The 16204-nt window shown below is 34.8% G+C and overlaps 1 protein-coding gene across 4 annotated transcripts in view; it reads right to left on the bottom strand.

Annotated features, from left to right (window-relative positions):
• LOC128999918 (heterogeneous nuclear ribonucleoprotein L-like) overlaps positions 1-16204 on the bottom strand; it is a 207652-nt gene that overhangs the window by 171392 nt on the left and 20056 nt on the right. For all 4 annotated transcript variants that reach the window (XM_054426700.1, XM_054426701.1, XM_054426703.1 and 1 more), the window contains exon 2: positions 8206-8261. In XM_054426700.1, coding sequence (XP_054282675.1) covers positions 8206-8261 — 56 coding nt within the window. The remainder of the gene's footprint in view (positions 1-8205; positions 8262-16204) is intronic.

Raw genomic sequence — 16204 nt, 5'->3', positions numbered from 1 at the left:
CACAATCCGTTGAACAAAATTATCAAAGCAAAACCTACCACGCGGAAGGCAGGAGTTTCACATCGAGCTAAGTTGAACAAAACTATTATTTCTGTGGATACGATTTTGTTAAAAGTTTTATAAAATAATAGTCACGGTCGGCGAGCGCTAACTGTTTCCGCAACATTCACTATTGTGGGACGCAGACAATGGACATCCAGCGTGGACGCCACTGTTTTACATAAAATTGTGCTAAATTAACTCAATCAATTGTACAACTGCGGTCTGCATTTTACATTTAAATTGTTTAACTACAGTATAATTTCCTAAGGCAATTAAAAAACGTTAAATGACAATATAACATCACAAAATAAAATTGAAGCACTTTAGTTTTGTGGTGACAGTTTGGATATATTCCATTGTAAAATCGTACCCTTTCGAACCAAGTCCTTGAAAACTACAAATCAATAGGGGTGTGCTGTTGATTTTACTGTATTGTGTTAATTCTGTTAAAGCGTAACAGCTGAAGGGGGAATTCGAGAAATTGGGGGCAATGAACATTTAATATACAGGATGTCCAGCTTCGACTAGGACAAACTTTACGAGATCAAATTATACATGTGTCCTATCTCAACCAGTTTAACATCTGTCTGTATGTGTTAAAAAAGAAAAAGAACACATTCATAACTCCATAACGGTTTGAGATATAACGTTGAAATTCTGCCAAGCAACACAAATTAATACCATGCAACATGAGCAAATACAGACAAATCAATGTTAATGCAATGTTCCGCCATAAGGTTGTTGCATTTAAACCACAGCTATTAATACATAATTGTGCAATGTATAAATTGAAAGCACTAGCGGGCAGTTTCAGGCTTCAATATGAATGACTGTGTTTCTTTTGCACAAAACTGACTAAATGCTAAACTTACGAGCGTGCAATAACACTATTTATGTCAAAGTAGGCCACATTAGGCCTGTGTTGAAACAGCACACTTTGTCCAAAAAAGTGAATTAACACTGTATGTTCAATTCAATTGCGTTCATTTTTAATCTTAAAACTGACTACAGCTTGGGAATGTGATGTCAACTTCACGGTAGCCCTAAAAGAAACCGACAGGATGATATATGCAGCAATTATCATCCATTAGCGTAAACATCAGTGGCACGTACACACGTCAGGGTGTTCAACAAGACAGGCCAAACACTGGGGAATTTAATAAACGAAACGAGAGTAAAAATAATAAAAACCGACACAAAGAGCGGAGTTAATTCTGTAATGGAGGCGAAGTTTGGCGCGTTTCCAACACGGCGGCTGATTTGCGCGGGAGAGGCCTCTTAAAAATCCTCACCCTTAATGAAAACACCCTGAAATAGCAAGCCGTTTTTCGTGTAGCGAAATCAGCGACTACAAATCTTGCTAGTTGAATGTAAACAATCATGTGAATAGCGGCAGTAAGTGGACATGGGGGAGTGTTTAACCGTTATAGCTCTTGGCCGTTACCATAAGAAATCTCCCGTTATACACGTGTTTAGTAATAAATATTCTTTTTTTGTACAAACATGTACGAAGTGTATGTCGTTTGTTTTTAACCTCATCCACAATGGTTTCTTTAGCACTTTTACACGACAAACTTAATTAAACAGTGTTGTTGCATAAATATTAATTAAACAAACTTCCTTGGATTATCAGTAAAATTCAACGTTGTCTTTCGACGATATTATTTACATAATTAATACTGTGTATTGTATTTAGATGGGTTTCCAATTCGATTCATAAAGAAAAAGAATACAAGGACTTTTGCCATGATAAAAAACCCTACACCAAATAACCATATCTCTGTGACAACTGGAGTTGTTTAGTATCAAAATATCTTTTAGGATAAAACAGAAACTTACTCACACAGGTACTTCGAAAAAATTTAACCCCCCCCCCCCCCCCCCCTATATTTCTCACTATTACTCGTCCCTAATTATTAGACATATATATTCGGATTCGTACACTATCATCACACATTTTCCCATAAACCAAATACACGAACCAACCCCCAAAAACGAAAACCAAATTGCTTCCTTCGTGTTATTCGAAGCAATAAAGCCGGGTCTAGAGAGAAAATCCGGCGAATTGTTTTAATTCAATATCGCAGATATAAGATGTATGCGGAGCGTCGCGGTAAAAATCAAATATTCGCTCGTGGTAGACAACGCGGCAGATCAAGACGGAAATGTGCTCCCAGGATTATCTTGTTACTCCCTCTCAGGCTGCAAGATACGTGATATCTACCTCTTCCTACCTCACCTGTGTGTAAACATCGGATGTGGATTTTGTTATCTGTTCAATGTTCACATCACAAATCCTGCAGTCTTGACTGTCGCTTGAGACAGTCTCGAGATCTCGATATGGTAAACATTGCCGCTCGTTGTTTTTGGACCACATATTCAAGACGATTTTTTACTGAGTATATTTCAAGAAGAAAACTATCTAGGCCTAACTATTTTGTTAAATATTAAACATTATAGAACATATTCTTTACTCACTGCGTTTTGAATTTTTTATTTATTTTGTTTCGTTCTACATTTTCGAGTAGTGCATTGTATTTATTTTGGACATTGTGACTTGTTTTATACTGTTTCATCCTAACTAGCTATGAAAGGTGTTTGTTATATTTATTGTTGTATGGATTAATATTCGCTGCTTTATATGTATATATATATATATATATATATATATATTGTATATATATATTATATATATAGGTATACATATTATACCATTTATGGGGAGAAAATATTAAATTTTGCAAAAATACTGTTTTTAAATTGGATATAGCCTTTTCTGCGCTAGTGTTTTTGTTATATCAAGATTACTTTGTAAACTGACTATCAATGAAAATGTTAAAGGAGTTGTTGGTTACAAGCTAGTTCCTTGTATCTTATACTTCAGATAATTACTTCCAACACAAGTAAAACTAACTGATCAATCAAAAAGTTAAAAATTTGGATAACCACTTAATTTGTTTTCGAAAAACAAAGGCTAAACTTACATTGATTAATAAAGTTCATATAATTGTGCGTTAAAACTCACCCAGAACCTAGATATAATACCCTTTTTTGTCGTGCATTTAATCTTAAACAATTAACACGATTATTTTAAAATTGTATGTATCTTGTTTATTTTACTGTAAGGGAAAATATTTCTTTTAAAATTTTGCCAAGTTGTACAATGATTAATTTATTATCATTACTAAGAGTTTTTATATAATTAATTCAGAAGGCCAATAATACTTTAATGAAAAGAACAGAAGTTTTGCTTAGTTTATTCTCTCGTCAAGTTCTGAACTTCAACCGTTTATATAATCATAAATCCTACAATAGCGTATAAAACAATCATCCGATGATGTTTTTAGTTAAACTTCCTTAATAACCTTGACTTATTGAATAGCATTTGTACTTCAAATAATACAAAGGACATCTTTAAATATAGATTAAATTTATTCGTTTTGATAGTTTATTACTTTAATCGTTTAAAATGTAATTATTTAAGTACCTAAACTGTACTCAGCATATTTAAACAATAAATTATAAACAAATATTTGAAAATACATATCAAATCTCTTCATCTTAATTACTTTTTCCGGATTACAGTCATTTGCTTGAATGCCATGTAATGGACGCTCCAACAATAACATTTTGAATTCCCTACATCAAATTCACCTGAGTCCATCTCAACTACTAAATTGTTTTATGAGGGAAGTTTTACTAATATTTCAATGGAAGCAACCCAATAATTGCACGCTGCCTGTTCAGTGCTCAGTCCCCGAGGTACAGACAACCAATCATCAACTGTCTAAACTGTAAACTGTGTCTACAGTCTACTGTCCAAACATCGGACATTGGACAGTGAGACTAATCAATGTTTGACCGGATCCATTGTTTAAGGCTATCCCCATTCCCGCCTGTCCCCGTTGAAGAACGACTTTATAATGTAGCTCTGAGTTGTTTATAATGTCTGTACCTTTGGAACGATGAAATATGTGCTGCTAGACTTTTTCAAAATTAAAATTCGATTTCTGAAAAACAGAAAACTAAAATAATAATTATTGCTTAGCATTCCCTACCTCATGAATTATCAACAGAACCACATTCCTTCGATTGTTGTATTTTACCGACTTCGGGCAGGGGTAAAGATCCTAATATTTCCAAGGGTCTGGCCCTTAACAAACTAACTCGTCCCGCTACATGAACGTGCTGTACTCACGACGCGTATCAATACGAGGCCCTGCTCAAGGTCACAAGGAGTTTCGACGAACCACGCGTATAGATCGGATACCGGAGGAGAGATATTGAAAACGTTGGCCGCAAACCTAATCGCGTGAATATGCAAAATAAAATAACATACTTCTTCGGGGTGAACTGTAACAATAGTGGTGCGTTTGGATATGATGGTGTAGAAAATATTCTACAGAAACATTTCTCAACTCCAACTAATACTTTGACTTCCCTAACTGTGATGGTCAGAACTTACAACACCTAGTTTATAACTGCTCGCTTTGCTTGGTTGAATAACATCTGTTAATCAGTAGGTGGCGAGTCGGTGAATCATGACACAATTGACCAGTCACCGGTCTGATTCAATGATTGAACCATCCAGGCTGGGATGGGTACGAGTGGAAGGGAGGGAGGGGTATGGCTCGGTCTGTAGGATATCCGGAGATACGTGACCAAGTTACAGATCACACCATTACTCCAAGTCACCGCTGTAGCTTACAGTCAGCAAATTACCGATATGACAACTCTCGAGACTCTGTATTAACATTCGAAATCATTGTCGTTGGTATAACATAATTTCTCAGGTAATTCCACTTACAAATTCCGAGAGTAACACGAAGATTGTAATAGGTTATGCGGGTGGCACCTTCGTCAACTAATTTGCCTACAATAGTTGATACTTAAATTATGTGCTAAGTAAACATACAGGGTTGGTACTAAATTTGGTAAATAAAATTCCCTGACTTTTCCAGGTTTTCCAGGCTGATATTATACTTTTTCCAGCTATACTGTAAGTCGATATCAACTAATAAAAATAAAGAAATATTAAAAAAATATAAATATTTAACTTGTTTAATCACTCCCAAATACAAAACTTGTTTCAAACTATTTAAATATCGATTTCTCCCCCGTACTGATAACTAAATATCAATATAAAAATGTGCATCGGTGCTTATGTCGTTCTTTTTGCCATTAGTCATCACTCTGACAAAAACCTGTTCAGAGCAAAACGTAGCATATCTGTAAAAAGGTAGTCTTTCAGGAGAAATTCCAGAATTTTTCATAATTCCCTGACATTTCCCTGACTTTTCCAGACCAACAAAATTCCCTGACTTTTCCATGTTTTCCAGGTTTTCCCTGACCGTACCAACCCTGACATATCACATTTTAAAAAGCTATATTGTCAAATAGAAGTAAATGGCTCATATTTGATTAGATATAGGCGTATTTAAAATTCAAACAAACGAAAGATGACAGTTAGATGGACGGAAAGTAAATAAAAGAGACGTCTTTTAACACTTAAAAGCTTAGATGGAGTTAAATGAAGACAAGATTGGATCACAGCATAGCCTCCTCTAGTACAAGTCCGCGACAAGGCAAAAGTGGCAACACCGCAATTCCGGCCTACAGAGACAGCTGCAGCGTCTGCGCAATGCTAACTCGTTTAGCATTAGTCCTATGGCGAATGCGGCGTTGCCACATCGTTCGGCACGTTAGTAAAGTAGGGCCTACTCTTATGCAATAATGCACGCCCAGAAAAAAGAACAAAAATGCAATTATTATTAAACCATCCAATTTTTACTGTACCATCCGACAAATATGACATGTGTTACAAGATTATTGACAAATTTTGAAATACTTTTGGATAAAACTGTTGCCTTCACACGTTTTGAGCTAGCAAAATCATGCAGTAACATGTGGATTACTATTCAGAGCTAAATTGTTGCTACATCCCGTATTTAGGATTTCAGTGTACGTACGAGTCTTGGGCAAGCTAGAGAGTGCAAAATAGTACGGCGTTTTAATGGTTGCATTAGTAATATTGCATTATTATTATTGAGATCATTATTTTAGGTTTGTGGTGAATATTACAGCTTAAACGATCACTGATGGAATATAATTGGGTTTTTACTGACTATTACAGCGTAATTGAAAACTAAGATTTTGAAATGAAATAATTTAGTAATTTTTGCAGGAAAACTCGTATGCATACAAACAAATTGTTACATTAATATTTAAAGAGAACCGTGAAGTTACTCATAAAGATCACAAATAATGTAAAATACGAATTTTTACCAGGAGTAAAAATGTAATAAATCCTTTAACACTAACTTGTATAACATCATATTTTATTGGCAACACTCAATGTCATTGAAAGCGACGGAATTGTTATCACTGAGGTTTATTTACGAACACAATAATTTACAGTCGAATTCTTGGCACGAATATCTTTGATTCTGTCAAGTCGTTTAACGACGTTTTGAAGACGTGAAATTAAGTAATATCTATTGACAGAAGACGTCGATATTGAGATGAAAATACAGCTGAAGAAAGACTCGACAGCGGGCCCGATTGAGAAATTGATTTTAATACAGTAATAAGATAGCGCTTTTTCAGTGAATAATTTTTTACTAGGTTCAAAATAAATAAAACCCAGAATAAGTTATCATATTAACTTGTATTTTGCAAAAAGGGGGAGGGATGTGGAAATTCAATATAATAAGATGGTTACTCAGATGTCGTGAGTTTGTCTAAGCCTTAACACCATGTTTGCTGTTTACTTAAAACATGTTATATGCACTCACATTCATTGCCATAAATTTAAATGTAGTCTAAATATCTTTTTATGATGCATTTTTATTCAAAGCAGAGTCGATGTAATGTAGGTTAGCATAGCACATCTGACTTCGCAAAATCCGCAATTTTTTTTTTCAAACATAGGCCAACATACAAATTAAATTTCTAAAAACGTAACTTCGGACCCATCAAACACCTCACTGAAGCCCAAAAAAAATTGATTATATCTTACAATAACTCAAATTCTACTTTTAACATGGAATTCATAATTTCTTCACGTACATACACTCATACGCCCAAAAAATCTCGAAATCTTCCAAAACGTCCAACATAGAAAGTGATAGGCGTCGCTGAGCCAATAAAGGAGCCGAAACGTCGAAACGTTGAGGGAGTTGAGAGACGCATTTGCAATCTAAATTAGCTGCTTCGTCCAACTTGCAGACTACACAGTACATTACTTAATCACATTCTGTTTAAACTTCGCGCGTACTAGTCTAAAATCCATCACTTCAGACGACGCTATCGACAGTTAAATAGAAATTAAGGTTAATCGACTTTAGAAAATAAAATGTTATAACGGTAAAAAAGGCTCCATCAATTTGACTTGGCAATTGAATAAATGTGAGCGAATGTCTAAAATAGCGCCGATTTGCATTCCGAAGCAGTTATAGCATTGATTTCAGTTATAATTTTGTACGTTGCGCCTAAAGAAATACAGTTTAATTTATGTTACTAACGAAAAAAATATAAAATCATATTGGCGTAAATTATTGACACATACTGCAACACGCTTAAAAAACCCTCACATCAGAACAAGCATAAATACCAGATTGAATTATTAATATCTTCTTAGTACAGTCAAACCGAGCTTGGAGTTTTTACCATGTGACATAATATGATTCTCCAATTATAAAGTTGGCAGAAAGAGTTTGCGCCACGCCATTATAACTTGGAATTTCAAACACGGAGTTTGGAGACCATTAGGTAAGAGTGTGTCCCGCTTGATGTGTTTCTAAAATGTCGCAAAGACTGAAATGTAGGCCAACATGATTTACAAGTAAAAAAAATATTAAAAACATAAAACACTATGCACAACGGATAAGTTGAAACTCAACCGTTGCCAACGAAAATATCAAATTTTATCTTTATCTTCTGTCAAATCCTTCTAAATCTGTAATTGGGATCATAATTTCCTTAGAAGTTTAAGCATATAGCTAATAAGTTTTGGTAAGCCTGATAAATGAAATTCAAAACATTACTCGTACATAATATTAAAATATTACTACTGTACTTCAATATGATGGCGACCAACAACTTTATGTGTAAGTAACGTAATGTATATGCCGGAAAGGTCAGGTGTGAGTGTAAAGTGCTTACCTTTTTCGCCTCAACTCTTCATTGAAATTGTTAGTATACTGCTCCGAGGTGTGGTTCTGTAACAGATATATCAGAATGTTACTGTTTGTACAAATCTTAGTGGAAATGATAGTGTAGGTCTACAATGTACAACTGACCTGACCAAACGCAATCCAACATAACCTAGAATAGGTTAGTAGTGAGGTTATGAAAGTAGTGTAGTCGTATGTTTTCGACGTATGGTTTCTGACCTAACCTAACCTAACTGAACTTTGTAGTGACATGTTAATTTGTACGTGTCGCATAAGAAAACACAACTACTTGCAAAAACGTTTCCTCCTTAATAGATTTACTCAGAAATTGTGGTCCATGGCTCATTATACTATTACTTCATGTAATTGTACTAATTAACAGCGCAGTGATGCAAATGTCGAATGTTGGTGTATTTCCAGTTATAAAGTGTAATACAAGTAAGCAAGTAAATTCTGTTACAACGATTTGTGTTGATAACGATGATAAAATGTTCCAACGCTCTGACGATATGGTTGCAACGCACAGCACCTTATTTTCTTTAGTACTATTCTCTCATACTAGTGCAAAATGAACTTTATTCGCCTACCTGATCATCTAACAAGCTACGCGTAAAATGCTTTTAAAATACCTTGTTATGATTTTGTATATACATTTTTTCCACACACACGTCTATCCAGAAAACACTAGTGGTATGTGAGTTATAAATCAAGCAACGTAATGACACTTATTTTTTCCTACAGTCACCTGACAAAGTTGGCTTCCTTGCACTGATTATAGTACAGAAAGTTGCTAATTGCTGCATTTACTTTTGCCATGCGTTTTTTTTGCCGCACACCAGTAATCCAACCAAACAACGCAAAACAGCGTGATTTTATTATGCACGTAATCCGTGTAAGCTTGGAAATAGGTTGGCAACTTTAAAAGATACTACGACTACGATCAGCTGTTGCAGCGTTTCCCATTTCATTCAACGCTTGGAAAGAACCTAACCTAAAACGTTTTGTTTAGTGTTTGCAAGACTACTTATTTCTATGCTTTATAGTAACTATAGGAAAAATATAATGTGTAACACGAGTGCAAAAACACTAGTTACCGAAATAACTATTAATTTTTAACAGTAAATTTTAAGGTACAAGTATATAAGCTGATAAGTACGTAATTAAAATTCCTGGAGTACGCTATACCAGGATTACAAACACAAGATATACAGTAGAGCATTTTTCTGGCGATAGAAAGAGGATACAAGTTGGCGTTAACAAAGGAAAACCAATTAAGACCGTGTGTTGTGTACTGGCGATCCGATACAATAGCAAAAGAGACCGAGTAAAGAAACGTTTGGATGGAAGAACAACGTTTCCTACCTTTTATCTTCACTACAGGCGGACTTAATACGTAGGATCGTCGAAGATAACATTTAAACAAAATAATACACCTGTTGACAATGTTTCATTTAGAACAATTTCACGACAAAACCAATACATGGGCTGCGTTAAAAACATTTTGGTACTGCAACAAACTGTAAAAATTAACGGAGATTTTTAAAAATCGTTACAATATAGCAATAGAACAAAATCATGGTGACGACATGAATGAGTACATTCCCCTAAAGATGTCTGTCTTCTGACAATTACTGCAAATTCATGCTAAACGAATCTTTGAATAAAAATATTTTACCGTCCTCCTGCTTCATAAAACGTGAGGGTAGACATTCTTGTAAATCTATGTCTACTACATGTGTGTGGGATTTTATATTGTTAAGCATTTCTTTAAAACGGACATCTACTTACGCAAACGCAGCTTTCCGGCTTCCCGTGCAAAAGCTAAATAAAATACAAGATGGTGCGCGGCTAGTCTAGTGAGAAGAATGAGAACTTATGTGCTGAAGATCATGGTTAAAATCCCACCAACCACCAACAAATTACCAAAATGCCAGGTCGCAAAAACCTCATTCTTAATGTCCCCTTACCATAGAATGCAAAGTACATTCGTTAATTTACCATACAGTTTTGTCGACGTTGAAGTGTATTGAAAGTTATTCTAAGAAATATTACATCAATTCAATAAATATCACTGTAGCTGTACGGACGCCGAACCGTCAGTCTGCAGAAATGCACGTTGCAGTGTTCATTGACCGTGTTCACGGACAATTAAAATCCGTTACAACTGGACCGGACTAGTTCACCGAGTGCACTATTCTGCTATTACTAAAGAAAACAAGGAACACCTCCGGTAGTCTTCTTAGTAATGAAACAAAATATATACCGAGTTGATACAGACTTGAAAAACTAATTTATTTCGCGAAATATCTATGAGTAAAGTCTTCTGGTAAGGAAACTTAGTAAAAGTGTGAATTCATGAAGTGTTGTAAGACATTAACTTATTTTCCAATCCTTGAATCTTGGAACGAGTTTTACTAAAGCCTAGCATTTATTAATCAGTATATTTTTATATTAGCCTACTTAGTTGATAAAGTAAAAAATTAAACTTTACAGTGAACATTTATCGATTGCATTCCCTCAATGCTGAAAATTAACATGATTTTTCCCACGTTGTTATAACTAAGTTACGTCACTTCCAGAACTATATATTATTTTTAAAAGTGTTGTAAACATTCAAACATACTAATGCTATGACGGCGTAAATAATGCTAAAAAAAAACTCAAAAGTGATCCACACTAAACAAAACCACACAAGATCTAGCACAATGCACTGCAACAACACGTACAAACATACAGAAACTCTGTATCACTTAAGGCCAAAACTTTTAGAAAATCTCGTTCAAGTTTATACACAGAGAACAATTTGTATAAACAACGTCGAAGAGCAAGAGTTCCTATGAAGCTCAACTCAATTTGTCTCTGCTTGCATAACAGGATAAAACCGTATAACAAGCAGAAACGTACAGAGAGGAATAAACGACAATCGAACTTAGTTACAGTAGATGTTCTCACTACTATGTTTTTTCGTGTTTTATCAGTTCGCAAATTAAATTTAAATTTGATTACGTAGCAAGAGGCTGCTCTAGAAAGGTGAGAATGCGTTTTATTACGTTATTGCGTAATTTCGCGTCCTTTTTCTTGAACTTACACGGAGATGAGGTTTAAATTGGATTTTTCAGATAGCTGAAACAAGAGGCCTTTTGCAGTGTGTTCGAATGGGATTAGAGCGAGGTAAAAATGCCTCGCCAGTCTTATTTTCAAAAAATGAGGCGTTGAGTAGATTTTAAAGTGCATGCAAAACACAAGTTCGCAATTTAAGCAATCAGAGGTTAAATTATATCACAAGTATTGCCACTTTAATCCGTAAAATTGTAATCAATTCAAAACTGATGAAATGCAGCTTAAAATTTACTTAAGAAACAAACTAACCTTCGTTTTAAAATTATCAAATCACTTTTTAATACATTTTTCACGCAAGACGATTTGGTAACTAAAGAATAGCAAACATCTTAAAAATTGTCTGACGACACCATCTTACTTTCAGTTCGACTTGGTTAGTTTGGTTAATATTAAATTTTATTCTACTATTTTCTTGTTGTATTTCCCTACGTTCACAAAATTCAGGTGGTTTGAGGAAAAATTCCCAAATTTTTTTACTTATTATATGGCGCAGCTGATTAATGCTTTGGCAAACCTAAGCTTTTGAGCTCTTATTTTAGAAGTCAGGAACAAGAGGAGAGGAGGGGATCGATTTCTTCCCCTAAAATCGCCCAAATTTTGTGAACGAAGTGTAATACAATGTTGTTTAGTAGATTTTAAGTATTTTTCATCCTCTTGTCCGACGAGTCACGAAGGTAAAAAAAAATAACATATATTCGTAAAATATAAACCGCATGACTCACAAAACGCAGTCAAGATCTTGAGTTGATTCACGTATTTACCCTACGTGAAACAAAATTAAATTTACAAAATCAAAAGTGTGAGAACACCGTTTGAACCACCATAAAGGATATGACTTTTCTGACCGGCGGTGGCAAGTCAGTGCAAGACTAGCGTGCCTGTCCCCTCGGGTTATCGCGTGCTGCTGTCATTGTTTTCATTATGCAAGACCAACCATCCCTCAGTCACGGAACCACTAAACAATATCTTCTTTTTCTTCATCAATATCTGGTATTTTTATTCCGACTGGCCGTCAAAATGTAAAACACTGCATGTATATACCCTGCGAGACTTTCCCCAAACGAATACCCTGAGGACTGTGCTTGTATGAAATCAATGTCGGTTTTGTACACAAATTATTTTTTTGGATCGAAACTGAACATAGGTAGGTATAAGGGTAACTACGCCAGTGTGATCAATGTTGTTTTTCTCTTGTAAACCATGATTAAATTAATAAGTTATTATTCTACTGTCAATTCCAAACAAGTCATATTATGACCATAAAATAATATCTGCAACTTCATGATTAACAGGAAAAGCTTTAAAAACCCCAACGAGTTTATACAACTTCGTCCCAATCACATTACGCTCCGCGTAATCAAACCATAGTCGTTATTTATAACACAACCGTTCCAAGTAATTTATTTCACGGTTGTCAAAAAAGTAGCCTATTCAAAATATATTAAATAGTATAGTAAATAGTATATACGAAGCCATCAAGGATTTTTTTTAATTATCATTCGCAGGTGTGATGTATAATAGGCTTTAAAATTTTACATAAATCGTAAAAATTGGGTTAGTAAGATGGCTAGAAAAGGGATTTTACATCCGAATGGCACAGACCTCAGAATTTAGTATCAGCATAACCCCAATGTTATAAGCTAGGCCTATTCAGTATATAAATTGACCAATTATCTTTCCCAATGACTTATCTGAACCAAAAACAGATAAACTTCAAAATCGCCTTTTTTACAAAACCCTAGATCGGTTACAATCAAATTGACTGAAATAGTACATTCACACAGAAAGGTTTGCCATTAACAAAGATTGTTTCCCAAACTAATACAGTAAAACTAATGACCTAGTCTTTTCTGAGTCACAATCTGCACTTAAACACACTGTGAGAATTAGATTGACCTTAATTGACCCTTGCCTATCAGGTTCAGAGTAATGGTCACCAACATCTTAACCCAACAAAAGAAAATCGCCCATCCACCTCTCTGAAACCTTGCCATGAAATAAAATAAGATTAAGATCAGGATACCTTTTCTCACTTCAATAATAGACCTTTTAAACTGGAAACTGATTTTAGCGAATCTCCCATATAGGGAATAAGCCATTACCGTTGTGTTTTTAATTTCACAGCTACACAATACTGTAGTACCGATTTACTGAAAATTGTATAGAAATATTCTAAAAATTTCGATTCAGAAAGTACTAGAATCAAAGTGCAATAAAGAACCAAACCTACAAAGGTAGCAATAAAGAAATGTACTTTATTCTTCACCTTTGATGGAATCTTCATATTCCTCTTTCCAACTCCGACCTTGTACACTCAACATTTGCCTCGTACAATATTGTACTTGTACATATATACGATAGGAAATGGGTAAATGACTGAATTATAAGCGTTACATATATTTTCAAGTTTTGAATTCCCAAACTCAAAGTTACTTCATAATTTGTACGTTTTATTTTGGGAGATAGGAATTACATACTCATCCTCATCATAAAAACATTACATTTTGATCTAGTTGAACCTCACACAAACCAAATAATTTGGGACGAACCAAATATAATTATTAATGCAATTTTAACACCCATTAGGCAATTACATTGGCGAATCAATACGCCATAGGACTCGACTAGGACCTAACCAGTAATAACAAGAATTATACTGTAATTCTGTTAGATTTGACCACGGGGTCGGTGGTTCCATGCCCATTACAACTGGAACCATCAGTGATTGCGAAACCACGCGACCGATTAACCCAGGGGCGAAATCGAAATCAGTGCAACACGATTGGATGTCATCGAAATTAGTACATATAGACGAAGGTGTATTAGATTGAAAATAAATGTTTAAGCAACTCTTTAGAACGACTGGCTGTGGAAGAAGAAAATAAATTCAAGAAAAAAGTGTAACTTTTTAGTGTAGCCTATTAAAAGTCAAAATTGCACCACAAAAATGTAGATTTAGCATATCACACAATAAATATGTAATTTTCTACTTCTATTCAGAAATAGACATGTGTTCCTAGAATACTTAAAAATAAAGCAATCCATCCCACAATACTCTTATTTTTAAGTATTTTTTCAACACCGTTTCGAGTAGGCCTACAAACTTATAGATTTTAGTGTAAAATAAATTGTATTAGTAATTAATTAAGTGCCAAATTTACTACACAGTTAGCATACCACATACAAGGTAGTGTTATTCATTAACCAAATGTAAACTGAATTGTCATGTAACAATTATACAGCGATGACAATGAAAGTCATAAAAAATTGATAACAAAGAAAAGATCACGCGAGTTCCAAAAGGCATTAGCGCTGGGAACTGCGGAGGAGATTAGGGAGAAGTATGTTGAATAATGTAAAGCAGCGACCACACCACCACAAGAGTAGAGGGCACAGTCTCCTCCCTTGCCACTTAACAGGAACAACATGTAAATGTATTAGTAGGCCTACCAGAGAGATAAGGTCGATGTGTTTATCATTAGTGCAGTAGGAGAGTTTGTGTCTGGGATTCAAATAATTTAATGTATAATATTGTATTTACGAATTGTAGCGATCCTAATAATTCTTACAACTGTATTGACGTCATGTCTTTTGTTATTTTCTACGTTGTAAATTATAACCAATATACCTTGTCTTTCTATATGCATACGTTGTCAAACTTAACATGACATAAATAGAAAGGAATATTTGCAACGTTAACCAGTACTAAAAAAGCGCGCAGCTGTTTTTAAAATGCGAAATAATTGTTTAGCCAATTGTTGGTATTGTTTATAGAACGTTTGTTGATTTAAGACGTGATTTATTAATTACGTTTCCTAATTATAATTTGTCCAACGGTTTTTAGTAGAGTGGGAATACTAGTTCTCCTTCTTAATAAAGACAAAGTCGATGGTAGTTACATTTCCTAATAATAATTCGGTTAACAGTTTATTAGGGTTTAGATAGGAGAAATTACCTTCTTTTAAAAACTAGGTCAAAGATTAGTAGGGTTTTAGACCTGATATTACATTATTCTAAACTACAATAGAAATGGTAGATTCATTTTTTGCACTGGTTCATGAACTATTACAATTTATTTTTTACCAATAATTAAATCTTGTTACGAAAAAAAAATTTACCCGAAACACTTTTGTTCCAACATAAACGTATTCCCTCACACAGCGTCACATACTGCATCGCATCTGTATGTGTGCGATAACAAAGACCCTACTTCAAAGCATCTCCTCTGGTCGCCTTCCAAAATTCCTCGGATCCCTCTTATGATTACAATGGCGGTTATTTTCTGCACATAAATTAATCGGCCGACCAGAGGGAAGCGATGGCTCCGGATGCGCCAAAAAGAAGACAATTGGAGCGACTGAGAGGTAGATATAATCGGGCCGCTGCTATTTCGGAGCGCCAAGAGCGACGCGCCCGTCTGTACAGTACAATGTTATATTGCACACTGCTACAGACCGCGTGGCTACGGTCCAATCACTGTTCGTTCTTTTATACCTAAATAAAACTTTCTTGCTTGGCAAATCGTATTTGGGATTTTTCCACCAGACTTTACTTATCCTATGGATGAGAGTATCCCATGTTTGTAGGTAGTTTGGATACATCGATATTTGGAGTGTTTAGAGTAGAGGATCAAAATTTACTTTGGGAACACAAAATCAAACTTGGGTGTTATTACAAGTGTGTATGTTTATGCCAGGTTTATATGCGGTAAGTTGGCAGAAATATTCTCCAAAATATCGAACAAATCCTTAAAAAAAACTCTGGTTTCGAATTAATCACGAAAGTCAAAACTACTGAATAAATACATGACGATCAAAAGATAAACTATATTACTTCGGTGCACAAAGTGGTTCATTCCAGCCTCGTTC

The sequence above is a fragment of the Macrosteles quadrilineatus genome, unplaced genomic scaffold (genome assembly GCF_028750875.1).
Source record: "Macrosteles quadrilineatus isolate MER2022 unplaced genomic scaffold, UCM_ALF_1.0 Scaffold_8__2_contigs__length_117827958, whole genome shotgun sequence".
Classification (NCBI taxonomy): Eukaryota; Metazoa; Arthropoda; class Insecta; order Hemiptera; family Cicadellidae; genus Macrosteles; species Macrosteles quadrilineatus.
The sequence above is the reverse complement of the archived record's forward strand: the minus strand, read 5'-3'. Positions and strand labels throughout refer to the sequence as shown.